Source organism: Entelurus aequoreus, linkage group LG21 (assembly GCF_033978785.1).
Source record: "Entelurus aequoreus isolate RoL-2023_Sb linkage group LG21, RoL_Eaeq_v1.1, whole genome shotgun sequence".
Classification (NCBI taxonomy): domain Eukaryota; kingdom Metazoa; phylum Chordata; class Actinopteri; order Syngnathiformes; family Syngnathidae; genus Entelurus; species Entelurus aequoreus.
The window spans coordinates 11,451,145-11,478,615 of record NC_084751.1 but is presented as its reverse complement, the minus strand read 5'-3'; the positions used below and the strand labels follow the sequence as shown (position 1 = coordinate 11,478,615).

Here is a 27,471-nt window from a genome sequence, read left to right as displayed (position 1 = left end):
GGCTTTCCCTTGACAAATTCCAAAAAAATAATTTCCCAGAATTTCAGGTTTTCCGGGACATTTTTCTCATTCAAAATGAAACTGCAACCATTTCTAAATGTTTCAATCGATTCAAACCATTCCACCTTCGACATTTTCCGCTCATCCTGAACATTCACACTATCATTTTTACAAGTTAAAAACAATTCCAGGAATTCCCATAATTCCAGAGTTTCCAAAACCCTATTTTCACCCTTTTTTTCTGGCGACGACTCCTTCCACATTTTTCAACCCACTTCAACCGTTCCACCGTCAAAACATTCCTCTTAATCTGGAAAATGTCCAAGTTTTCCCGAAACTCCCTAATACCACCAGGAAGTGTGGCAAGAAAAAAGCCAAATAAAAAAGCGTGTCTCCAATGATAAACAAACTCAAAGATATAATCTATAATCTGTCTTTGTTGTCGTCAGCTCAACATGGCTAAAAACACAGAATCCATCCTGGAAGGGTTCCTGGAGGGGCCGCTACAATTCCCGCCCACGTATAAGTTTGACGTGGGCACACACACCTACGACACAAGGTCACGACCTCAACCTCCACACCAGATGTGATGTGCAGACACGCTCGTGTTGATGCTCACCGCCATCTTTCTTTCTTGTCCAACTCTTTGGCCTCAGTGCTAAGAAGAGGAAGCCGGCGTGGACCGACCGTATCCTGTGGCGCCTCCGCCGCACGGGCTCCCCCGTTCCTACCCACAATGCAGCACTGCAGAGGGGTCTGACCTCATGGCTGGGCGGTGCCACCAAAGTGACTCAGCACGCCTACAGGAGCCACATGGCCTTCACCATCAGCGACCACAAGCCTGTGTCTGCGCTCTTCTCCTTGCACGTGAGTCACTCCTTTGGCATATTTCTTTCATTTGGCCGCACTTTTTACACCAAAAGTACCAACAAAAAACTTTGCGTGATAATACATCATTTTTAAATTATGAAAATAAATAATTGTATGAGGAAAAAAGTCATTATTTCTCAAGTTGAACTTGTGATACTATGAGAAAGTCGTTTTTTATTTAATAAATAAATAAATAAATAAATAAATAACACGTAACTCCAAAATCATCATGTTCACTTGTTGTAAAATGAAGTCATCATTTTTTAAATTAATTAAATATATCATTTTGCCACAATAACAGTGTTATATCATCGAAGTACATTTGTAATATGAGGAAAGCGTCGTTATAATATTAAAAGAATAAAGTTGGAAGCCAAAAAACAATCATATTTTACAATAGTAAAATTTACCACAATAGTAAAGCTGTAATAATACAAGAAAAAGTTATGATCACAGAATAAAAAAACATAATTTTTCAATAGTATGAAAAGAAAACATCTTTTAACTATTAAAAGTTTTAATTTTTATAGTAATTAAGCTTAATTTTGACAAAAAAAGAGTCGTACTATCATCAAATAAATCTATGTAATGCAACAAAAATAAAAATTAGGGATGTCCGATAATGGCTTTTTGCCGATATCCCATATTCCGATATTGTCCAACTCTTTAATTACCGATACCGATATCAACCGATACCGATATCAACCGATATATGCAGTCGTGGAATTAACACATTATTATGCCTAATTTGGACAACCAGGTATGGTGAAGATAAGGTCCTTTTTAAAAAAATTAGTAAAATAAGATAAATAAATTAAAAACATTTTCTTGAATAAAAAAGAAAGTACAACAATATAAAAACAGTTACATAGAAACTAGTAATGAATGAAAATGAGTAAAATGAACTGTTAAAGGTTAGTACTATTAGTGGAGCAGCAGCACGCACAATCATGTGTGCTTACGGACTGTATCCCTTGCAGACTGTATTGATATATATTGATATATAATGTAGGAAGCAGAATATTAATAACAGAAAGAAACAACCCTTTTGTGTGAATGAGTGTAAATGGAGGAGGGAGGTTTTTAGGTTGGTGCACTAATTGTAAGTGTATCTTGTGTTTTTTATGTTGATTTAATTAAAATTAAAAAAAAAATAAATAAATAAATAAATAAAACGATACCAATAATAAAAAAACCGATACCGATAATTTCCGATATTACATTTTAACGCATATATCGGCCGATAATATCGGACATCTCTAATAAAAATGTTACACAAAAAAAAAGTTATCAATTGACATAAATTGAGTTGTAATATTACAAGAAAGACATATTAATGTTGCAAGAAAAAGTTCAAGAAAAATAATTTATAGAGTAATATGTAAAAAAAAAAAATTATACTAAATGAAAGTAACCGTTTTATGTGAATAAAAGGGTGTACTATTACAACGGAAAATACTGGTTTTAAAAGAAAAATGTGTCATTTTAAATAATTAACACTGTAATAGTACATAAAAAATTTACATTTTACATTTTAATTCTGTCATTTTACATGAATAAAACTGTGTAATATTACTACCAAAAAATACTTGTTTTACTAGATTGTTTTCTTTATTTTACATGAATGAGCCTGTGTAATATTACAGCAAATAAATACTTGTTTTAGAATAAACATACAACATAAATCTATGTCATGTAATAGTACAAGAAAAAAAGTCATTTTATTAAGTAATAGTATAAAAATATTTTACAAGAATTTTTTTAATCATTTTACATGATGGTCGAAATACAACAAAAAATACTGATTTTACAAGAAAATAGACATAAATTCACAAAAAACAAAATCATAATTTTGAATAAACATGAATAAAACTGTGTAATGTTACAACAAAGGAATACTAATTTTAGAAGAAAAAGTCAACATTTTATGAAAAATGTCATCATTTTATGAACAATTTCATCATTTTATACAAATAAACCTGTCTGTTATTTTACAACAAAATATATTGATTTTACAACAAAAAAAGTCATTAAAAAAAAAAAACACATCATTTTACATGAATAAAACTGTGTGATGTTACGACAACAAAGGAATACTCATTTTAGAAGAAAAAGTCGATCCATCCATCCATCCATTTTCTACCGCTTGTCCCTTTTGGGTCGCTGGAGCCTATCTCAGCTACAATCGGGCGGAAGGCGGGGTACACCCTGGACAAGTCGCTACCTCATCACAGGGCCAACAGAAAATGTTATATGACTAAACCTGTGCATTATTACAACCAAAAAAATTTACAAGGGAAAAAAAACATTAAAAACAAATAATTTTCATTTTTATTCTATTTATTTTTTACATGAATAAAACGGACAAAAACAAAGGAATATTCATTATAAAATGTTTTTCTTCTTTTAACATGAATACACCTGTTTAATATTACAACAAATAAATACTTGTTTTAGAAGAAACATAAAACATGTTATGTGAGTAAATATATGTCATGTAATAGTACAAGAAAACAGTAATAGTGAAAAAAATATTTTTTACTACATTTTTAAAAATAATTTTACCTGCATAAAACTGGGTGGAAATACAACAAAAAATTACTGATTTTACAAGAAAAAAGTCATAATTTACCCCCAGCCCAAAAAATCTTAACTTTACATGAGTAAAACTGTGTAATGTTACAACAAAGGAATACTAATTTTAGAAGAAAAAGTCAACATTTTAGGAAACATGTCATCATTTAAACCTGTCTAATATTTTACAACAAAGGAATACTCATTTTAGAAGAAAAAGTCAATATATTATGAACATTTTATATGACTAAACCTGTGCATTATTACAACAAAAGTACTGAGTTTTCCAAGGGAAAAAAAACAATTAAAAAACAAATAATTTCATTTTTATTCTATTTATTTTACATGAATAAAACGGACATAAAACAAAGGAATATTCATTATAAAATATTTTTTCTTCATTTAACATGAATTAACCTGTTTAAGATTACAACAAATAAATACTTGTTTTAGAAAAAACATACAACATGTTATGTGAGTAAATCTATGTCATGTAATAGTACAACAAAACAGTCATTTTATTAATAGTGAAAAAAATATTTTTACAAAATTCAATAATTTTACCTGAATAAAACTGGGTGGAAATACAACAAAAAATACTGATTTTACAAGAAAAAAGTCATAATTTACCCCCCCCCCCAAAAGAAAATCATAATTTTACATGAGTAAAACTGTGTAATGTAACAACAAAGGAATACTCATTTTAGAAGAAAAAGTCAACATTTTAGGAAAAATGTCATCATTTAAACCTGTCTAATATTTTACAACAAAGGAATACTCATTTTAGAAGAAAAAGTCAATATATTATGAACATTATATATGACTAAACCTGTGCATTATTACAACAAAAATACTGAGTTTTCCAAGGGAAAAAAAACAATTAAAAAACAAATAATTTCATTTTTATTCTATTTATTTTACATGAATAAAACGGACATAAAACAAAGGAATATTCATTATAAAATATTTTTTCTTCATTTAACATGAATTAACCTGTGTAATATTACAACAAATAAATACTTGTTTTAGAAAAAAACATAAAACATGTTATGTGAATAAATCTATGTCATGTAATAGTATATATTAAGTAATAGTGAAAAAAATATTTTTACAAACATTTTTAAATAATTTTACCTGAATAAAACTGGGTGGAAATACAACAAAAAAATACTGATTTTTACAAGAAAATAATTTACCCCCCACCCCATTTTTACATGAATAAAACTGTGTAATGATACAACAAAGGAATACTCATTTTAGAAGAAAATGTCAACATTTTATGAAAAATGTCATCATTTAAACCTGTCTAATATTCTACAACAAAATATATTGATTTTACAACCACAATTATTCATTTTTACAACAAAAAAGTCATCATTTTACAAAAAAACACATCATTTTACATGAATAAAACTGTGTAATATTACGACAAAGGAATACTCATTTTATGTGACTACACCTGCGTATTATTACAACAAAAATACTGAGTTTTCAAGGGAATTAAAAAAAAAACCCCAAATGATTTCATTTTTAATTCTATTTATTTTACATGAATAAAACCGTTTGATATTACAACAAAGGAATAGTCATTATAAAATATTTGTATTTTATTTTACATGAACCTGTTTAATATTACAGCAAAAAAATACTTGTTTTAGAAGAAACATACAACATTATGCGAGTAAATCTGTCATGTAGTAGTACAAGAAAACAGTCATTTTATTATGTAATAGTACAAAAAATATTTTAAAAGAAAAAAAATATTTTACATGAATAAAACTAGGTGGAAATACAACAAAAAATGCGGATTTTACAAGAAAAAATACATAATTTCCCCTCCAAAAATGATAATTTTACATGAGTAAAACTGTGTAATGTTACAACCAAGGAATACTCATTTTAGAAGAAAAAGTCAAAATTTTAGGAAAAATGTCATCATTTAAACCTGTCTAGTATTCTACAACAAAATATATTGATTTTACAACATTTATTCATTTTTACAACAAAAAAGTCATCATTTTACAAAAAAAACATCATTTTACATGAATAAAACGACAAAAGTAAAACTAATTTTATGTGACTAAACCTGCGTATTATTACAACAAAAATACTGAGTTTTCCAAGGGAATTTAAAAAAACCCAAATGATTTCATTTTTAATTCTATTTATTTTACATGAATAAAACCGTTTGATATTACAACAAAGGAATAGTCATTATAAAATATTAGTATTTTATTTTACATGAACCTGTTTAATGTTACAGCAAAAAAATACTTGTTTTAGAAGAAACATACAACATTATGCGAGTAAATCTGTCATGTAGTAGTACAAGAAAACAGTCATTTTATTATGTAATAGTACAAAAAATATTTTAAAAGAAAAAAAATATTTTACATGAATAAAACTAGGTGGAAATACAACAAAAAATATGGATTTTACAAGAAAAAATACATAATTTCCCCTCCAAAAATGATCATTTTACATGAGTAAAACTGTGTAATGTTACAACAAAGGAATACTCATTTTAGAAGAAAAAGTCAACATTTTAGGAAAAATTTCATCATTTAAACCTGTCTAGTATTCCACAACAAAATATATTGATTTTACAACATTTATTCATTTTTACAACAAAAAAAGTCATCATTTGACAAAAAAAAACATCATTTTACATGAATAAAACGACAAAAGGAATACTCATTTTATGTGACTAAACCTGTGTATTATTACAACAAAAATACTGAGTTTTCCAAGGGAATTAAAAAAAAAAATCAAAATTATTTCATTTTTAACTCTATTTATTTTACATGAATAAAACCGTTTGATATTACAACAAACCATTTAAACCTGTCTAGTATTCTACAACAAAATATATTGATTTTACAACATTTATTCATTTTTACAACAAAAAAGTCATCATTTTACAAAAAAAACATCATTTTACATAAATAAAACGACAAAAGGAATACTCATTTTATGTGACTAAACCTGTGTATTATTACAACAAAAGTACTGAGTTTTCCAAGGGAAAAAAAACTATTAATAAACAAATAATTTCATTTTTATTCTATTTATTTTACATTAATAAAACAGACATAAAACAAAGGAATATTCATTATAAAAATTTTTTTCTTCATTTAACATGAATTAACCTGTGTAATATTACAACAAATAAATACTTGTTTTAGAAAAAAACATACAAAATGTTATGTGAGTAAATCTATGTCATGTAATAGTACAAGAAAACAGTCATTTTATTAAGTAATAGTGAAAAAAATATTTTTACAAACATTTTAAAATAATTTTACCTGAATAAAACTGGGTGGAAATACAACAAAAAAATACTGATTTTACAAGAAAAAGGTCATAATTTACCCCCCACACCCGAAAAAAATCATCATTTTACATGAGTAAAACTGTGTAATGTTACAACAAAGGAATACTAATTTTAGAAGAAAATTTCAACATTTTATGAAAAATGTCATCATTTAAACCTGTCTAATATTCTACAACAAAATATATTGATTTTACAACCACATTTATTCATTTTTACAACAAAAAAGTCATAATTTTACAAAAAAAACACATAATTTTTCATGAATAGAACTGTGTAATATTACGACAAAGGAATACTCGTATTATTATAACAAAAATACTGAGTTTTCAAGGGAATTAAAAAAAACCCCAAATGATTTCATTTTTAATTCTATTTATTTTACATGAATAAAACCGTTTGATATTACAACAAAGGAATAGTCATTATAAAATATTTGTATTTTATTTTACATGAACCTGTTTAATATTACAGCAAAAAAATACTTGTTTTAGAAGAAACATACAACATTATGCGAGTAAATCTGTCATGTAATAGTACAAGAAAACAGTAATTTTATTATGTAATAGTACAAAAAATATTTTAAAAGAAAAACATTTTTTTACATGAATAAAACTGGGTGGAAATACAACAAAAAATGCGGATTTTACAAGAAAAAATACATAATTTCCCCTCCAAAAATGATCATTTTACATGAGTAAAACTGTGTAATGTTACAACAAAGGAATACTCATTTTAGATGAAAAAGTCAACATTTTAGGAAAAATGTCATCATTTAAACCTGTCTAGTATTCTACAACAAAATATATTGATTTTACAACATTTATTCATTTTTACAACAAAAAAGTCATCATTTTACAAAAAAAACATCATTTTACATAAATAAAACGACAAAAGGAATACTCATTTTATGTGACTAAACCTGTGTATTATTACAACAAAAGTACTGAGTTTTCCAAGGGAAAAAAAACTATTAATAAACAAATAATTTCATTTTTATTCTATTTATTTTACATTAATAAAACAGACATAAAACAAAGGAATATTCATTATAAAAAAATTTTTCTTCATTTAACATGAATTAACCTGTGTAATATTACAACAAATAAATACTTGTTTTAGAAAAAAACATACAAAATGTTATGTGAGTAAATCTATGTCATGTAATAGTACAAGAAAACAGTCATTTTATTAAGTAATAGTGAAAAAAATATTTTTACAAACATTTTAAAATAATTTTACCTGAATAAAACTGGGTGGAAATACAACAAAAAAATACTGATTTTACAAGAAAAAGGTCATAATTTACCCCCCACACCCGAAAAAAATCATCATTTTACATGAGTAAAACTGTGTAATGTTACAACAAAGGAATACTAATTTTAGAAGAAAATTTCAACATTTTATGAAAAATGTCATCATTTAAACCTGTCTAATATTCTACAACAAAATATATTGATTTTACAACCACATTTATTCATTTTTACAACAAAAAAGTCATAATTTTACAAAAAAACCACATAATTTTTCATGAATAGAACTGTGTAATATTACGACAAAGGAATACTCGTATTATTATAACAAAAATACTGAGTTTTCAAGGGAATTAAAAAAAAACCCCAAATGATTTCATTTTTAATTCTATTTATTTTACATGAATAAAACCGTTTGATATTACAACAAAGGAATAGTCATTATAAAATATTTGTATTTTATTTTACATGAACCTGTTTAATATTACAGCAAAAAAATACTTGTTTTAGAAGAAACATACAACATTATGCGAGTAAATCTGTCATGTAATAGTACAAGAAAACAGTAATTTTATTATGTAATAGTACAAAAAATATTTTAAAAGAAAAACATTTTTTTACATGAATAAAACTGGGTGGAAATACAACAAAAAATGCGGATTTTACAAGAAAAAATACATAATTTCCCCTCCAAAAATGATCATTTTACATGAGTAAAACTGTGTAATGTTACAACCAAGGAATACTCATTTTAGAAGAAAAAGTCAACATTTTAGGAATAATGTCATCATTTAAGCCTGTCTAGTATTCTACAACAAAATATATTGATTTTACAACTTTTTTTCATTTTTACAACAAAAAAGTCATCATTTGACAAAAAAACATAATTTTACATGAATAAAACTGTGTAATATTACGACAAAGGAATACTCATTTTATGTGACTGAACCTGTGTATTATTACAACAAAAATACTGAGTTTTCCAAGGGAATTAAAAAAAACAACCCAAATGATTTCATTTTTAATTCCATTTATTTTACATGAATAAAACCGTTTGATATTACAACAAAGGAATAGTCATTATAAAATATTTGTATTTTATTTTACATGAACCTGTTTAATATTACAGCAAAAAATACTTGTTTTAGAAGAAACATACAACATTATGCGAGTAAATCTATGTCATGTAATAGTACAAGAAAACAGTCATTTTATTATGTAATAGTACAAAAAATATTTTAAAAGAAAAAAAATATTTTACATGAATAAAACTGGGTGGAAATACAACAAAAAATATGGATTTTACAAGAAAAAATACATAATTTCCCCTCCAAAAATGATAATTTTACATGAGTAAAACTGTGTAATGTTACAACCAAGGAATACTCATTTTAGATGAAAAAGTCAACATTTTAGGAAAAATGTCATCATTTAAACCTGTCTAGTATTCTACAACAAAATATATTGATTTTACAACATTTATTCATTTTTACAACAAAAAAGTCATCATTTGACAAAAAAACCATCATTTTACATGAATAAAATGACAAAAGGAATACTCATTTTATGTGACTACACCTGTGTATTATTACAACAAAAATACTGAGTTTTCCAAGGGAAAAAAAACAATTAAAAAACAAATAATTTCATTTTTATTCTATTTATTTTACATGAATAAAACGGACATAAAACAAAGGAATATTCATTATAAAAAATGTTTTCTTCATTTAACATGAATTAACCTGTGTAATATTACAACAAATAAATACTTGTTTTAGAAAAAATGTTATGTGAGTAAATCTAAGTCATGTAATAGTACAAGAAAACAGTCATTTTATTAAGTAATAGTGAAAAAAATATTTTTACAAACATTTTTAAATAATTTTACCTGAATAAAACTGGGTGGAAATACAACAAAAAAATACTGATTTTACAAGAAAAAAGTCATAATTTACCCCCCACCCCCAAAAAAATCATAATTTTACATGAGTAAAACTGTGTAATGTTACAACAAAGGAATACTCATTTTAGAAGAAAAAGTCAACATTTTAGGAAAAATGTCATCATTTAAACCTGTCTAGTATTCTACAACAAAATATATTGATTTTACAACCACAATTATTCATTTTTACAACAAAAAAGTCATCATTTTACAAAAAAAACACATCATTTTACATGAATAAAACTGTGTAATATTACGACAAAGGAATACTCATTTTATGTGACTACACCTGCGTATTATTACAACAAAAATACTGAGTTTTCCAAGGGAATTTAAAAAAAATCAGAATTATTTCATTTTTAATTCTATTTATTTTACATGAATAAAACAGTTTGATATTACAACAAAGGAATAGTCATTATAAAATATTTGTATTTTATTTTACATGAACCTGTTTAATATTACAGCAAAAAAATACTTGTTTTAGAAGAAACATACAACATTATGCGAGTAAATCTATGTCATGTAGTAGTACAAGAAAACAGTCATTTTATTATGTAATAGTACAAAAAATATTTCAAAAGAAAAAAAATATTTTACATGAATAAAACTGGGTGGAAATACAACAAAAAATGCGGATTTTACAAGAAAAAATACATAATTTCCCCTCCAAAAATGATCATTTTACATGAGTAAAACTGTGTAATGTTACAACCAAGGAATACTCATTTTAGAAGAAAAAGTCAACATTTTAGGAAAAATGTCATCATTTAAACCTTTCTAGTATTCTACAACAAAATATATTGATTTTACAACATTTATTCATTTTTACAACAAAAAAAGTCATAATTTTACAAAAAAACCATCATTTTACATGAATAAAACGACAAAAGGAATACTCATTTTATGTGACTAAACCTGTGTATTATTACAAAAAAAGTACTGAGTTTTCCCAGGGAAAAAAAACTATTAATAAACAAATAATTTCATTTTTATTCTATTTATTTTACATTAATAAAACAGACATAAAACAAAGGAATATTCATTACAAATTTTTTTTTCTTCATTTAACATGAATTAACCTGTGTAATATTACAACAAATAAATACTTGTTTTAGAAAAAAACATACAACATGTTATGTGAGTAAATCTATGTCATGTAATAGTACAAGAAAACAGTCATTTTATTAAGTAATAGTGAAAAAAATATGTTTACAAACATTTTTAAATAATTTTACCTGAATAAAACTGGGTGGAAATACAACAAAAAATTACTGATTTTACAAGAAAAAAGTCATAATTTACCCCCCACCCCCAAAAAAAATCATAATTTTACATGAATAAAACTGTGTAATGTAACAACAAAGGAATACTCATTTTAGAAGAAAATGTCAACATTTTATGAAAAATGTCATCATTTAAACCTGTCTAATATTTTACAACAAAGGAATACTCATTTTAGAAGAAAAAGTCAATATATTATGAACATTTTAGATGACTAAACCTGTGCATTAAATACTGAGTTTTCCAAGGGAAAAAAAACAATTAAAAAACAAATAATTTCATTTTTATTTTACATAAATAAAACGGACATAAAACAAAGGAATATTCATTATAAAATATTTTTTCTTCATTTAACATGAATTAACCTGTGTAATATTACAACAAATAAATACTTGTTTTAGAAAAAAACATAAAACATGTTATGTGAGTAAATCTATGTCATGTAATAGTACAAGAAAACAGTCATTTTATTAAGTAATAGTGAAAAAAATATGTTTACAAACATTTTTAAATAATTTTACCTGAATAAAACTGGGTGGAAATACAACAAAAAAATACTGATTTTACAAGAAAAAAATAAATCATAATTTTACATGAGTAAAACTGTGTAATGTTACAACAAAGGAATACTCATTTTAGAAGAAAATGTCAACATTTTATGAAAAATGTCATCATTTAAACCTGTCTAATATTCTACAACAAAATATATTGATTTTACAACCACAATTATTCATTTTTACAACAAAAAAGTCATCATTTTACAAAAAAAACACATCATTTTACATGAATAGAACTGTGTAATATTACGACAAAGGAATACTCGTATTATTACAAGAAAAATACTGAGTTTTCAAGGGAATTTAAAAAAAACCCCAAATGATTTCATTTTTAATTCTATTTATTTTACATGAATAAAACTGTTAGATATTACAACAAAGGAATAGTCATTATAAAATATTTGTATTTTATTTTACATGAACCTGTTTAATATTACAGCAAAAAAAACATACAACATTATGCGAGTAAATCCGTCATGTAGTAGTACAAGAAAACAGTCATTTTATTATGTAATAGTACAAAAAATATTTTAAAAGAAAATTTTTTTTTACATGAATAAATCTGGGTGGAAATACAACAAAAAATGCGGATTTTACAAGAAAAAATACATAATTTCCCCTCCAAAAATGATCATTTTACATGAGTAAAACTGTGTAATGTTACAACCAAGGAATACTCTTTTTTAGAAGAAAATGTCAACATTTTAGTAAAAAATGTCATCATTTAAACCTGTCTAGTATTCTACAACAAAATATATTGATTTTACAACATTTATTCATTTTTACAACAAAAAAGTCATCATTTTACAAAAAAAACATAATTTTACATGAATAAAACGACAAAAGGAATACTCATTTTATGTGACTAAACCTGCGTATTATTACAACAAAAGTACTGAGTTTTCCAAGGGAATTTAAAAAAAAACCCAAATGATTTAATTTTTAATTCCATTTATTTTACATGAATAAAACCGTTTGATATTACAACAAAGGAATAGTCACTATAAAATATTTTTATTTTATTTTACATGAACCTGTTTAATATTACAGCAAAAAAATACTTGTTTTAGAAGAAACATACAACATTATGCGAGTAAATCTATGTCATGTAGTAGTACAAGAAAACAGTCATTTTATTATGTAATAGTACAAAAAATATTTTAAAAGAAAAAAAATATTTTACATGAATAAAACTGGGTGGAAATACAACAAAAATGCGGATTTTACAAGAAAAAATACATAATTTCCCCTCCAAAAATTATCATTTTACATGAGTAAAACTGTGTGATGTTACAACAAAGGAATACTCATTTTAGAAGAAAATGTCAACATTTTAGTAAAAAATGTCATCATTTAAACCTGTCTAGTATTCTACAACAAAATATATTGATTTTACAACATTTATTCATTTTTACAACAAAAAAGTCATCATTTTACAAAAAAAACATCATTTTACATGAATAAAACGACAAAAGAATACTCATTTTATGTGACTAAACCTGCGTATTATTACAACAAAAATACTGAGTTTTCCAAGGGAATTTAAAAAACCCCCCAAATGATTTCATTTTTAATTCTATTTATTTTACATGAATAAAACCGTTTGATATTACAACAAAGGAATAGTCATTATAAAATATTTTTATTTTATTTTACATGAACCTGTTTAATAGTACAGCAAAATAATACTTGTTTTAGAAGAAACATACAACATTATGCGAGTAAATCTGTGTCATGTAATAGTACAAGAAAACAGTAATTTTATTATGTAATAGTACAAAAAGTATTTTAAAAGAAAAAAAATATTTTACATGAATAAAACTGGGTGGAAATACAACAAAAAATGCGGATTTTACAAGAAAAAATACATAATTTCCCCTCCAAAAATTATCATTGTACATGAGTAAAACTGTGTAATGTTACAACAAAGGAATACTCATTTTAGAAGAAAAAGTCAACATTTTAGTAAAAAATATCATCATTTAAACCTGTCTAGTATTCCACAACAAAATATATTGATTTTACAACATTTATTCATTTTTACAACAAAAAAAGTCATCATTTTACAAAAAAAACATAATTTTACATGAATAAAACGACAAAAGGAATACTCATTTTATGTGACTAAACCTGTGTATTATTACAACAAAAAAAAACTGAGTTTTCCAAGGGAAAAAAATGTATTTTACATGAATAAAACAGTTTGATATTAGTCATTATAAAAACAGTTGAACAATAATACAACAGCCAAAATGTTTTTACAAAAATATATATCATCATTTTGCGTAAATAAATATACGATCCAAGTACAAATTCTATTAGAAGTAGTCATCATTTCAGAATGATAAAGTGGTTCTCATGAGCGTCTCCTTCTTTCCCAGTTCCCATTCAGGGTGGACATGGCGCTGGTGGAGCTGCAGGTCAACAAGGAATGGTGTCAAGTCTCCGACGCCACAATAAGATTGACCTTTGCGTCCAATTACCATCGCAGCTCATGGGACTGGGTAGCAATATACAAGGTAAACAGCTTGAAGTTGATATTTATGCTGATTGTTCAGTAAAACATAATAACGTGTGTGTGCACAGGTGGGATTCAGACACCACAAAGACTACCAAGCGTATGTGTGGGCCAAATATGAGCACGCAGGGCAGGTAGGACACGAGTTTCATCCTTCATTCTCTCTGGAAATGGGCCCCTGGGATCATTTCTGCTCGTTTGCTGCTTGCAGGTGTGTTTTCCAGAGGAGGACCTGCCCAGAGATGATGGCCAATACGTGCTCGGTTACTATAGCAACAACATGAACAGCATTGTTGCTTTGTCCTCGCACATCCAGGTCTGATAACATGAACTTTAGAATACCTGTAAACCACCTCCATGTATCCCACCCGGTGTTTATGGCACCGCGCAAGCATGCGCTTCCAATAAAATCACGCACATGATAATGTCATCCGAGTGAAACTTTGACCCATAAAATGTCTGTCGTTAAACTTTATGACAAATACAAACTGGCATCAATTACTAATTGTTAGTTTTTTGTGGGGCTTGTCTTATTAAGCACTGGAAATAATGTTCCAGTGTCAAACTGTCCCTGTTATTAAACTAGTATCAAAAGTAGAGACAATTTCCAAAGTGATATTCTCGTGTCGCACAAGTGTAAAAAGAAGGTAACCCCTGCTGCAGGTAAAACACGTTTTTTTTTTTTTTTTTAAATAATGCGAGTCATATATTAGGATTCCATTTATTGTCATTGCACGTGCAAAAAAGAATACACGGTATCAAAATGTGGTTAAACATCAAATCCAGAAGTGCATTCATATACAAAACCCAAAACCATTGAAGTTGTCACGTTGTGTAAATGGTCAATAAAAACAGAATACAATAATTTGCAAATCCTTTTCAACTTATATTCAATTGAATAGACTGCAAAGACAAGATATTTCATGTTCACACTGACAAACTATTTTTTTTTTGCAATCAATCATTAACTTAGAATTTAACGGCAGCAACACATTGCAAAAAAGTTGTCACAGGGGCATGTTCACCACTGTGTTACATGGCCTTTCCTTTTAACAACACTCAGTAAAGGTTTGGGAACTGAGGAGACACATTTTTGAAGATTCTCAGGTGGAATTCTTTCCCATTCTTGCTTGATGTACAGCTTAAGTTGTTCAACAGTCTCTGTTGTGGTATTTTAGACTTCATAATGCACCACACATTTTCAAGGGGAGACCGGTCTGGACTACAGGCAGGCCAGTCTAGTACCCGCATTATTTTACTACAAAGCCATGTGCAGAATGTGGCTTGGCATTGTCTTGCTGAAATAAGCAGGGGCGTTCATGAAAAAGACGTTGCTCCAAAACCTGTATGTAACTTTCATTAACTTCACAGATGTGTAAGTTACCCATGTCTTGGGCACTAATACACCCCCATACCATCACACATGCTGGCTTTTACACTTTGCGCCTAGAACAATCCGGATGGTTATTTTCCTCTTTGGTCCGGAGGACACGACGTTCACAGTTTCCAAAAACAATTTGAAATGTGGACTCGTCAGACCACAGAACACTTTTCCACTTTGCATCAGTCCATCTTAGATGAGCTCGGGCCCAGAGAAGCCGGCGGTGTTTCTGGGTGTTGTTGATAAATGGCTTTCGCTTTGCATAGTAGAGTTTTAACTTGCACTTACAGATGTAGCGACAAACTGTAGTTACTGACAGTGGGTTTCTAAAGTGTTCCTGAGCCCATGTGGTGATATCCTTTACACACTGATGTCGCTTTTTGATGCAGTACCGCCTGAGGGATCCAAGGTCTCGGGTATTCAATGTTACGTGCAGTGATTTCTCCAGACTTTTGATGGTATTACAGACCGTAGATGGTGAAATCCCTAAATTCCTTGCAATAGCTGGTTGAGAAATGTTGTTCTCAAACTGTTTGAAAATTTGCTCAGGCATTTGTTGACAAAGTGGTGACCCTCGCCCCATCCTTGTTTGTGAATGACTGAGCATTTCATGGAAGCTGCTTTTATACCCAATCATGGCACCCACCTGTTCCCAATTAGCCTGTTCACCTGTGGGATGTTCCAAATAAGTGTTTGATGAGCCTTCCTCAACCTTCTCGGTCTTTTTTGCCACTTGTGCCAGCTTTTTTGAAACATGTTGCAGGCATCAAATTCCAAATGAGCTAATATTTGCGAAAAATAACAAAGTTTTCCAGTTGGAACGTTAAATATCTTGTCTTTGCAGTCTATTCAATTGAATATAAGTTGAAAAGGATTTGCAAATCATTGTATTCTGTTTTTATTTACCATTTATTTACACAACGTGACAACTTCACTGCTTTTGTATATGCAGAATAAATGATTTGAGTATTTAGAAATATACAGATATATTTAATGGATGGAGAATAATATACACAAGCTGTGATTATGAATATGCAAACTAGATAGCGTATACAAAACTAATTTTCATTAATATTATTAAATATAACTAGTAATATTTTCTAATTATTTGATGGTTGCCAAATATTTTTAAAGCATATTTGGGGATTTTCTGAGTGATTTTGGTGGTATTATGAATTGTTCAACCCTTTTAGGGGTGGTTTCCAGTTTTAATAACAATAAATGATATTGCTTTTTAATGCAGTGTTATGTGATGGCACCACTAGGGGGCGGACACTGACTGATAAATGCTCTAATCCAGTGTTTTTCAACCACTGTGCCGCGGCACACTAGTGTGCCGTGAGATATTGTCTGGTGTGCCGTGGGAAATTATGCAACTTCACCTAATTTATCCCAAAAATATTTTTGGCAAATCAATAATTAGAATCTGCTAATAATGTGCCGTTGCTTAGTGTCTGTGCTGTGTAAAACTCGGCAGGGTAACCACGTAATACTCCATGTCAGTAGGTGGCAGCATTGCTTTGTAAAAGTCGGAATGTGTCGGGTGAGACGAGGATGGTTTGTTGTGATCCCGATATGCAGACCACAGTGGGAGGCAGGGTGCAGGTAAAAAGGGTATGTAATGCTTAAACCCAAAATGAACGAAAGGAAAAGGCTATGCAAAACAAAAGTCAAACTGAACTGGCTACAAAGTAAACAGAGACAGAATGCTGGACGACAGCAAAAACTTACGGTGTCCACAAAGTACATCCGTACGTGACATGAAAATCAACAATGGCCACACAAAGAAGGATAGCAACAACGTAAATAGCCTTGCTTGCTAACACAAAGCAGGTGCGCGGAATAGCGCTCAAAGGAAGACATGAAGCCACTACAGGAAAACACCCGCAAAACAGGAAGGGCCACCAAAATAAGCAAGACAAGAACTAAAGCACTACACACAGGAAGACACCAACACACTCAAAATAAGACACGACGACTTGGTGGAGTTAATTTTTTAAAGTTTTCTGCTGGTGGTGTGCCTCCGAATTTTTTTATGACAAAAATGTGCCTTGCCTCAAAAAAGGTTGAAAAACACTGCTCTAATCAGCTTATTTTGGCTAACTGGAGTTAATTAGCAACAGGTGTAATTGAAACATAACTGCTCAGCCAGCATAGGTTGAATAATGTTTTAAAGAGCATTCAGAGGTAGATAAAGCACTAATGATACTGCTGCCATCTTGGGCTGGTATTAAGAAAAACTCCAGCAGGAGGTTGCCTACAGCCGCAGCAACAGAATCAATGCCTACCACGCAGGAGTTTCACACCAACAGCTGTCTGGCAACATTTTAAAGCGCATGCAGAAAAAAAAATACACCGGGAAGTTGCCTGTGTTTCCTTACCTAATTAGAAACCTTATCTGGTTTTGAAAACGAGCTGAAAGAAGGTATTAATTCTATCTTTGCCCACAGATCAAGATCCCCGTCCACAGCCCGTCCGTGCAGCGCTCCGACAGCACCGAGGTCAGCTCAGAAGACGACAGCACCTTGGTCCTCCTGTCCCCCAACTCCCGCAGCCCCAGCCCCAAAACCAGCAAGCATCACTGCCGCCGCCGCCGCAGCCGCAGCCCCGCGGTCTCCAACCCTCTCCCGTCCCTGCAGGGCCTGGGCCTGTGTCCCCGCCCCAAAGAGACCCGGAGCCTCTCACCTGGCTCAGCCGCTAAGAAGGAACGCCTGGTTTCCCCGGGCTCCGTCTCGTCTCCGGCCGTCAGCCCGCTCAGTCCTCGGAGCCCCGTGTCTCCCGGGATCGGGGTTTCGGCACCGGAGGCCCTGATCGCTGCTTTGATGGGGGAGCATAGGCCTGCTCATGTTAGCCCTACGGGCGCAAAGACGCTGGACACGCGTAAAACATAGACCGGAGGATACGCAAACATTCCGCATCGCATCTTCCACCGTGTTTATGTGGGACTCGCCCCCCCCCCCAGTTACAAGTGCTTTTATCGGCTCACAAGCTATTACATGTAGGGACACTCCAAATATGGGCGTATGGGATCAGGTGATTCATCAATAGTTGTAGGAAGAAGCAATCTAACATTGCAAAGTAGACTACAGTGAGTCAAGTGGAAAACGTGGTCGTTTCCTCGTTCGCTTTAAGGGTCTCATGTTGTATTCATCGTCACCCATTTGAAATAAGATGTTCCACAAACGCTCCAAAATCTAACCTTGATGCTGGAATTGACACAGTTTTAAAGTGCTTTTAGTAAGCCCTAGTTTGACGTGTCTGTACCTTTAATGCTAATGAGCTGCGCGTGGCTCCCCGAGAAGCTCTATTGTGCACTTTATCTACATTTGACATATTCACTTGTCCAACATGATAGATGTATGTATATATATTGTTGCGTCGACCAGCTCTTCCTCACAGGGAATCTAAGTTACTGGTCAATCCCAAGTTCTTTCGATGACATATGTGCTGAGTAAGAAGGACCATCAAGACAGAATAGGAATATTATCAAGTTTTACTGAAATTTCAGGGGATCAGCCCACACCAATAAATTCATATCGGCTACTCGAGTTGATCTCCCACTCAATTGGAAGAGCCAACTTCTTGCACACAAAGAAAGCCCCCACCTCTCCCTCTCGCAACACTGATAAGGCAAGAAGGGGGGGGGGGGGGGTGTATTCACATTCCAATGGCTAAGACACTAAACAGACCTATGAAGACAAAGAGAAACTGGTAAAATATATAAAAAAGAAAAGTACTAGCTGCTCTAAACATGGCTATGAATTAAAAAAAAACTCTTAAACATATATGCATTCTCCACAATATATATATATATATATATATATATATATATATATATATATATATATATATATATATATATATATATATATATATATATATATATATATATATATATGTATGTGTGGGAAAAAATCACAAGACTATCTCATCTCTACAGGCCTGTTTCATGAGGGTTTCCTCAATCATCAGGAGATTTTTAAAAAAAAAAAAAATTTTTAAATGTCCTGATTTAAAAAAAAAAATCATCTCTACAGGCCTGTTTCATGAGGGTTTCCTCAATCATCAGGAGATTTTTTAAAAAACTTTTTTTTAAATGTCCTGATTTTTAAAAAAAAAAGCATCTCTACAGGCCTGTTTCATGAGGGTTTCCTCAATCATCAGGAGATTTTTATTTTTTTAAATGTCCTGATTTAAAAAAAAAAAGCATCTCTACAGGCCTGTTTCATGAGGGTTTCCTCAATCATCAGGAGATTTTTTTTAATTTTTTTTTTAAATGTCCTGATTTTAAAAAAAAATCATCTCTACAGGCGGCCTGTTTCATGAGGGTTTCCTCAATCATCAGGAGATTATTATTTTTATTTTTTTTAAATGTCCTGATTTTTTTTAAAAAGCATCTCTACAGGCCTGTTTCATGAGGGTTTCCTCAATCATCAGGAGATTTTTATTTTTATTTTTTTAAATGTCCTGATTTTTAAAAAAAAAATCATCTCTACAGGCCTGTTTCATGAGGGTTTCCTCAATCATCAGGAGATTTTTTATTTTTTTTTATTTTTTTAATCTCCTGATGATTGAGGAAACCCTCATGAAACAGGCCTGTAGAGATGAAATAGTCTTGTGATTTTTTCCCACACATACATATTACGCTCTACCACGGTATCGAGCACAATTTTTTTTTTTTGATAATCTAATTAAGACATATATATATATATATATATATATATATATATATATATATATATATATATATATATATATATATATATATATATATATATATATATATATATATATATATATCACATACAACAACGTAACAATAAGCATTAGCAACACTAGCATATAGCGATGTGAGCTAACGTGCTCACATTACACCCACTAACAGCGACGTTATGCTAGGTTAGCCCGTCCGCTGAAGAAGAAAAAAAATCAAACACAGCTATACTACAGTTGGCAGAGCTCCATATTTAATTTTAAGATGTGTAGTGAAGCCTGTATTTTTTTTTATTTTTGGGAAAGAGGTTTTTCTTTCATGGCGTCATGAAAAGCAAGCCAAAAGTGGAGTAAACAAGTAAGGGAGATGATGTTTGGTGCTCATAAACAGGCTCTAGGGACCCGTACATTATTGCTGTAACACAGGGGCGTCAAACTCGTTTTCACTGAGGGCCAAATCGCAGTAATGGGCTGCTTTTTTATGAATTAAAATGATGCACGTGGGCAATAACCTGTGATTAATCATAAAAAAAACCATCCTTTAACAGTATTGCTATAAATGTGTGCCAGTAATATTACATTATTGTGTGAATGCTCCAAAGCATTCACTCATATGGTTTTCTACACCAAAATTCATCTAATTATTGTTCTTATTATTCTCCAGATTTTGGCGCGCTCTACCTTACACATTTTTCACCCGATTCAAACCGTTCCAACTTCAAACTGTTCAGCCTATTTGGGAATCGCTGGTTTTACCTTGACAAGTTCCAAAAATTCCCAGATTTCCCAGTTTTCCGGGACATTTTTCCCATTTAAAATGAATTGGCCATTTTTCAAACTTCCACATTTTTCAAAGAATTAGAACCATTCCACATTAAACACATTCCACCATCCTGGACATTCAAACTATCATTGTTCCAAGTTCAAAAAAATTCCAGGAATTTCCCATTTTTCCGGGACATTTTTCCCATTTAAAATGAATTGGCCATTTTTCAAACTTCCACATTTTTCAAAGAATTAGAACCATTCCACATTAAACACATTCCACCATCCTGGACATTCAAACTATCATTGTTCCAAGTTCCAAAAAATTCCAGGAATTCCCCATTTTTCCCATTAAAAATGAATTGGCCATTTTTCAAACTTCCACCATTTCCACATTTTTCAAACGATTAAAACCATTCCACCTTCAACGCATTCCACCATCCTGGACATTCAAACTATCATTTTCCCAAGTTCCAAAAAATTCCAGGAATTTCCCATTTTTCCCATTAAAAATGAATTGGCCATTTTTCAAACTTCCACCATTGTCACATTTTTCAAACGATTAAAACCATTCCACCTTCAACGCATTCCACCATCCTGGACATTCAAACTACCATTGTTCCCAAGTTTTTAAAAATTCCAGGAATTTCCAGAATTCTCGGTTTTCCAAACCCTATTTTCACCCTTTTTTCTGTCGACTACTCCTTCCACATTTTTCAACCCACTTCAACCGTTCCACCGTCAAAACATTCCTCTTAATCAGGACTAAAAACGAAGTTGTTCTTTGGACTGGAAAAATTCCCGGTTTTCCCGAAATTCCGTAATACCATTTCTCAATTGAAAAACTGTCACGAATTCAACATTTCTTGCCCGATTTAAACAATTCCAACACCAACCAATTCAGCTCATTCAGGACATTCATGCGCCTAATCATTTTCAAAAAAATTCCCGCTTTTCCAAAAATTCCCAAATTTCCAGGAAGTTCCCATTGAAATCAATGGGACATTTTTCAACCTATTCAAACCATTCCAACAACAATTAATTCCACTCATCCTGGACATTCAAACTATCATTTTCCCAAGTTACAAAAAATTCCAGGAATTTCCAGTATTCTCGGTTTTACAAACCCTATTTTCACCCTTTTTTCTGTCGACTACTCCTTCCACATTTTTCAACCCATTTCAACCGTTCCACTGTCAAAACATTCCTCTTAATCAGAACTAAAAACGAAGTTGTTCTTTGGACTGGAAAAATTCCCGGTTTTCCCGAAATTCCGTAATACCATTTCTCAATTGAAAAACTGTCACGAATTCAACATTTCTTGCCCGATTTAAACCATTCCAACACCAACCAATTCAGCTCATTCAGGACATTCGTGCTCCTAATCATTTTCAAAAAAAATTCCCGCTTTTCCAAAAATTCCCAAATTTCCATTAAGTTCCCATTGAAATCAATGGGACATTTTTCAACCTATTCAAACCATTCCAACAACAATTAATTCCACTCATCCTGGACATTCAAACTATCATTTTCCCAAGTTACAAAAAATTCCAGGAATTTCCAGTATTCTCGGTTTTCCAAACCCTATTTTCACCCTTTTTTCTGTCGACTACTCCTTCCACATTTTTCAACCCACTTGAACCGTTCCACCGTCAAAACATTCCTCTTAATCAGGACTAAAAACGAAGTTGTTCTTTGGACTGGAAAAATTCCCGGTTTTCCCGAAATTCCGTAATACCATTTCTCAATTAAAAAACTGTCACGAATTCAACATTTCTTGCCCGATTTAAACAATTCCAACACCAACCAATTCAGCTCATTCAGGACATCCGTGCTCCTAATCATTTTCAAAAAAATTCCCGCTTTTCCAAAAATTCCGAAATTTCCAGGAAGTTCCCATTGAAATCAATGGGACATTTTCAAACCATCCCAACAACAATTCATTCCACTCATCCTGGACATTCAAACTAACACTTTCCCAAGTTCCAAACCAAATTCCTGTTTTCCTGGAAATTCTAACTCTTCAACATTCAAACCATTCTTACATTCACACTACATTCTCTCAGCATTTCATTTCAACTTCAGCATTGGAGCATTCACACGCAATACCTTCAGGAATTGCCTCATCTAGTTTCCTATGCATGTACAAATCATACGTAAAGGTGACAAGCCAATATTCAATTGTTTATTTTTATCTTTACAAAAATATTTTTGTAATACATTATATAATAATGTAATATTTGGCATAATTTAAAAGATACACATTTTTTCTTGTCAACATTGAAATAATTGTTTTCATTTAGTAAAAAACTGAAGTATTTTATTAACACACACTGTTCCCAGGCTTTCGCGGGCCACATACAATGATGTGGCGGGCCAGATCTGGCCCCCGGGCCTTGAGTTTGACACATGTGCTGTAACAGCATTAAAAAGTCCACTTTGGATAACAGGGCACCTTCAGTTAAAAAAACAATGTTCTTTCCTGTGTGAGTGTGCTCATAAAGGCTCCCACCTGTACTGTACTGTACTTGTAAACGCACCATTTCCTGACGCAGCGTTACATAAAGTCTATAGTTTGGACCTTTGCTACGGTCAGCAGACGCCAAAACAACTTGCTATCACATGGATCTATAAACTTAAGTGTCCACACAAAGAAGATATACAGTATGTGAGGCTTATCTGGATGTGTTTCATGGAGATTGAAGCACCATAAGCCTTTGCCAGACTTTCGGTTTTGCTCTGACATGAGACAGAAGAATTTAACCCACCTGATCAATAGAAGTTTATTTATCATTGAATGTTCTAGAATGGCTCGGTTGGAGTCAGCTGGGATGGGCTGCAGTTTATCCATGACCCCAATGAGGATAAGCGTAATATATGAAATTAATAGATGTTCTAATCTAGATCTTTTACTTGCACTTTCGATATGTTTGTTGTCCGACCTCATTAAAAATCTGTACATGTGCATTGAATGATTTACCTTTATGGTTATTTCAGCATTTAAAACTCATTGAATATTAACAAAAAGGTATTCATTGATAACATTACCTAACTTTCCAATTTGATGGGGTGTGGTGGTGGCATGGATGGTGACTTCATAGTCTGTTTTGTTTTGTTGATCATGATTAGAATCAGAATACATTTTATAAAGTAAAAAAAATATAATAATGACAAAAATGTAATATATAAATAAACTATGTTTGCGTTAACACACTTATTTGTGAATCATTTCACAATATTATAAGACAATGTAACAATCCCAACAATACAATTATCCGTGTATTCTTTTTCACTACTTGCAATTATTTGAGCAAAATTAGGTTGATAATGCAAAAGAAGCAAACAAAAGCAAAAATTACGATTGGCTCTCATATAAATTGTTTCTTGTTTTTCCCCCAAAGTTCGTAAACAATATCACAATATTATAAGAATATATTTGAACAACACATGTGAAAACAAAGAACATATATGTTCACAATAAACATAGACGAGAATTTAAAAATATTGAATATTTTCCCAAGTGCTATTATCGTCCGGTGGCGGCCATTTTGTGTCCAACAGCATTTAAACTCAAGTGCTTAATTGACATATTCTGATGCTTGGGGACTGTAAAAATCCCTTTGGCTATGAAAATGTAATGTAATGTACAAATAAAATAATGTAATATACAAATAAAATATAATGTTTGCATCAACAACACACTTATTTGTAAACAATTTCAAGATATTATACGACAATATAACAATCCCAGCAATACAATTATTAGTGTTTTCTTTTTCACTACTTGCAATTATTTGAGCAAAATTGCTGAATTTCCCCCAGGGATCAATAAAGTAATTTCTATTCTATTCTAAAAATTAGGTTGATAATGCAAAAGAAGAAAACAAACGCAAAAATTACGATTGGCGCTCATATAAATCTTTTGTTGTTTTCCCCCCAAAGTTCTTAAACAATATCACAATATTATAACAATATATTTGAACCACACATGTGAAAACAAAGAACATATGTTCAAAATACACAGAAGATAACTGAAAATATCGTAGGATTAAATAAGCTCTGCTTCTTCCTACTCCTTTTCGAACATGTTGAAAAGACAAACTGGAAATTGTGATGTATCACGTTGTATGCTTGCATGTTCGAAATAAACTCAAACTCAACTCAACTCAACCTCCAGTAAATGCTATGATCCTCCGGCGGTGGCCATTTTGTGTCCAACAGCATTTAAACTCAAGGCCTAATTGAGCATATTCTGATGCTTAATAAGGACTGTAAAAATCCCCTTGGCTATGAAAATGTAATGTAACGTTTGCATCAACACACTTATTTGTGAATAATTTCACAATATTATAAGACAATGTAACAATCCCAACAAAACAATACAATTATTAGTGTATTCTCTTTCACTACTTGCAATTATTTGAGCAAAATTAGGTTGATAATGCAAAAGAAGCAAAAAAAACGCAAAAATTACGATTGGCTCTCATATAAATCTTTTGTTGTTCTTCCCCCAAAGTTTGTAAACAATATCACAATAATATAACAATATATTTGAACAACACATGTGAAAACAAAGAACATATGTTCAAAATAAACAGAAGATAACTGAAAAATATGGAATATTTACCCACCTCCAGTAAGTGCTATGATCTTCCAGCGGCGGACATTTTGTGTCCAACAGCATTTAAACTCAAGTGCCTAATTGACATATTCTGATGCTTAAGGCAGTGTTTTTCAACCTTTTTTGAGCCAAGGCACATTTTTTGCGTTGAAAAAATGCGCAGGCACACCACTAGCAGAAATCACTAAAAAACGAACCTCAGTTGACAGTAAAAAGTCGTTGTCGCAATTGTTGGATATGACTTTAAACCATAACTAAGCATGCATCATTATAGCTCTTGTCTCAAAGTAGGTGTACTGTCACCACCTTAAAATAAGTATATTCTCACTAATAACAAGTGCACTTTTCTTGGTAGAAAAAAAAACGAGACCTTTTCGCTCAATATGTTGAAAAATATTCTTAAATTAAGTAAATGCTAGTGCCATTATCTTGACATAATGATATGCGCTCTGCATCATGATTTTTTTTTTCATGCTTGAAGTAAAAAATTATTACTTTAAAAAAGTAGTTTTATACTTGTGTGTGTTGATGGCACAGCTTTGCATCAGCTGAAATTCTAGTTTCAAGCATGTTTTACTCAATATAGGTCATAAAACCTCAGCAACGAGCTGTAATATCTTACTGAGTTCAAGTTCGCTGACGATACCACAGTAGTCGGGCTCATCTCCAGGGGTGACGAGGCTGCCTACAGGGAGGAAGGAGGTCCTGAAGCTGACGGCCTGGTCTTCGGGGAACAACCTCGCTCTCAACACCAGCAAGACCAGAGAGATCATCGTCGACTTCAGGAGGAGCAGCACCGACCCTGCCCCCCTCTACATCAACGGGTGGAGAGGGTCCACACTTTCAGGTACCTTGGAGTCCACATCTCTAACGACTTTTCCTGGACAGTCAACACCACATCAATCATCAAGAAGGCTCAGCAGCGGCTACACTTCCTGAGAGTCCTCGGGAAGTACAACCTGAAGCCTGACCTGCTGCTACCCTTCTACCGCTCGTCCATCGAGAGCCTGCTGACCTACTGTATTACAGTATGGTACGGCAGCTGCACTGCAGCAGACAGGGAGAGGCTGCAAAGAGCGGTCAAGACGGCTCAGAAGATCATCGGCCGCCCTCTCCCCTCTCTGATGGACATCTACACCTCCCGCTGCCTCAACAGAGCCAGTGCCATCATCAAGGACAGCACCCACCCTGGCTCTGACCTGTTCCACCTGCTGCCCTCTGGGAAGCGCTACAGGTGCATTAAAACCAAGACAAACAGGCTAAAGAACAGCTTCTTCCCCGGGGCCATAATCACCCTGAACGGACTGCCCCATTGTCCCTCATAACTGCCTTCTCTTCGGTGCAATAACCCATTCCACCATTATACATTTGCACAGAGTGTATAGAGTGTACATTGTACAGTTTCTCAATCTCGTTAACCTGCGTAATGACAATAAAGCTGATTCTGATTCTGAGATCATTTAGGACCAAAACCCTTAAAACAAGTAATAGTAGTAACACTCTAACATAAAATCTGCTTAGTGAGAAGAATGATCTTCTCAGACAGAAAATAAGCAAATATCACCCTTATTTGAGATATTTCATCTTACTTAGATTTCAGTTTTCGCAGTGCACCAGTGTGCCGCGGCACAGTGGTAGAAAAACACTGGCTTAAGGACTGTA

At 31.6% G+C, this 27,471-nt stretch overlaps 1 protein-coding gene across 1 annotated transcript in view; it reads left to right on the top strand.

The window, feature by feature from the left end:
* The window catches only part of LOC133638390 (phosphatidylinositol 4,5-bisphosphate 5-phosphatase A-like), a 38,178-nt gene extending 18,675 nt beyond the window's left edge, over positions 1-19,503 (top strand). The window contains exons 8-13 of the mRNA XM_062030931.1: positions 450-559; positions 657-867; positions 14,193-14,330; positions 14,398-14,463; positions 14,541-14,645; positions 18,161-19,503. Of these exons, the coding sequence (XP_061886915.1) occupies positions 450-559; positions 657-867; positions 14,193-14,330; positions 14,398-14,463; positions 14,541-14,645; positions 18,161-18,601 (1,071 nt within the window). The 3' untranslated portion in view covers positions 18,602-19,503. The remainder of the gene's footprint in view (positions 1-449; positions 560-656; positions 868-14,192; positions 14,331-14,397; positions 14,464-14,540; positions 14,646-18,160) is intronic.
* The last annotated feature ends 7,968 nt before the right edge of the window (positions 19,504-27,471 follow it).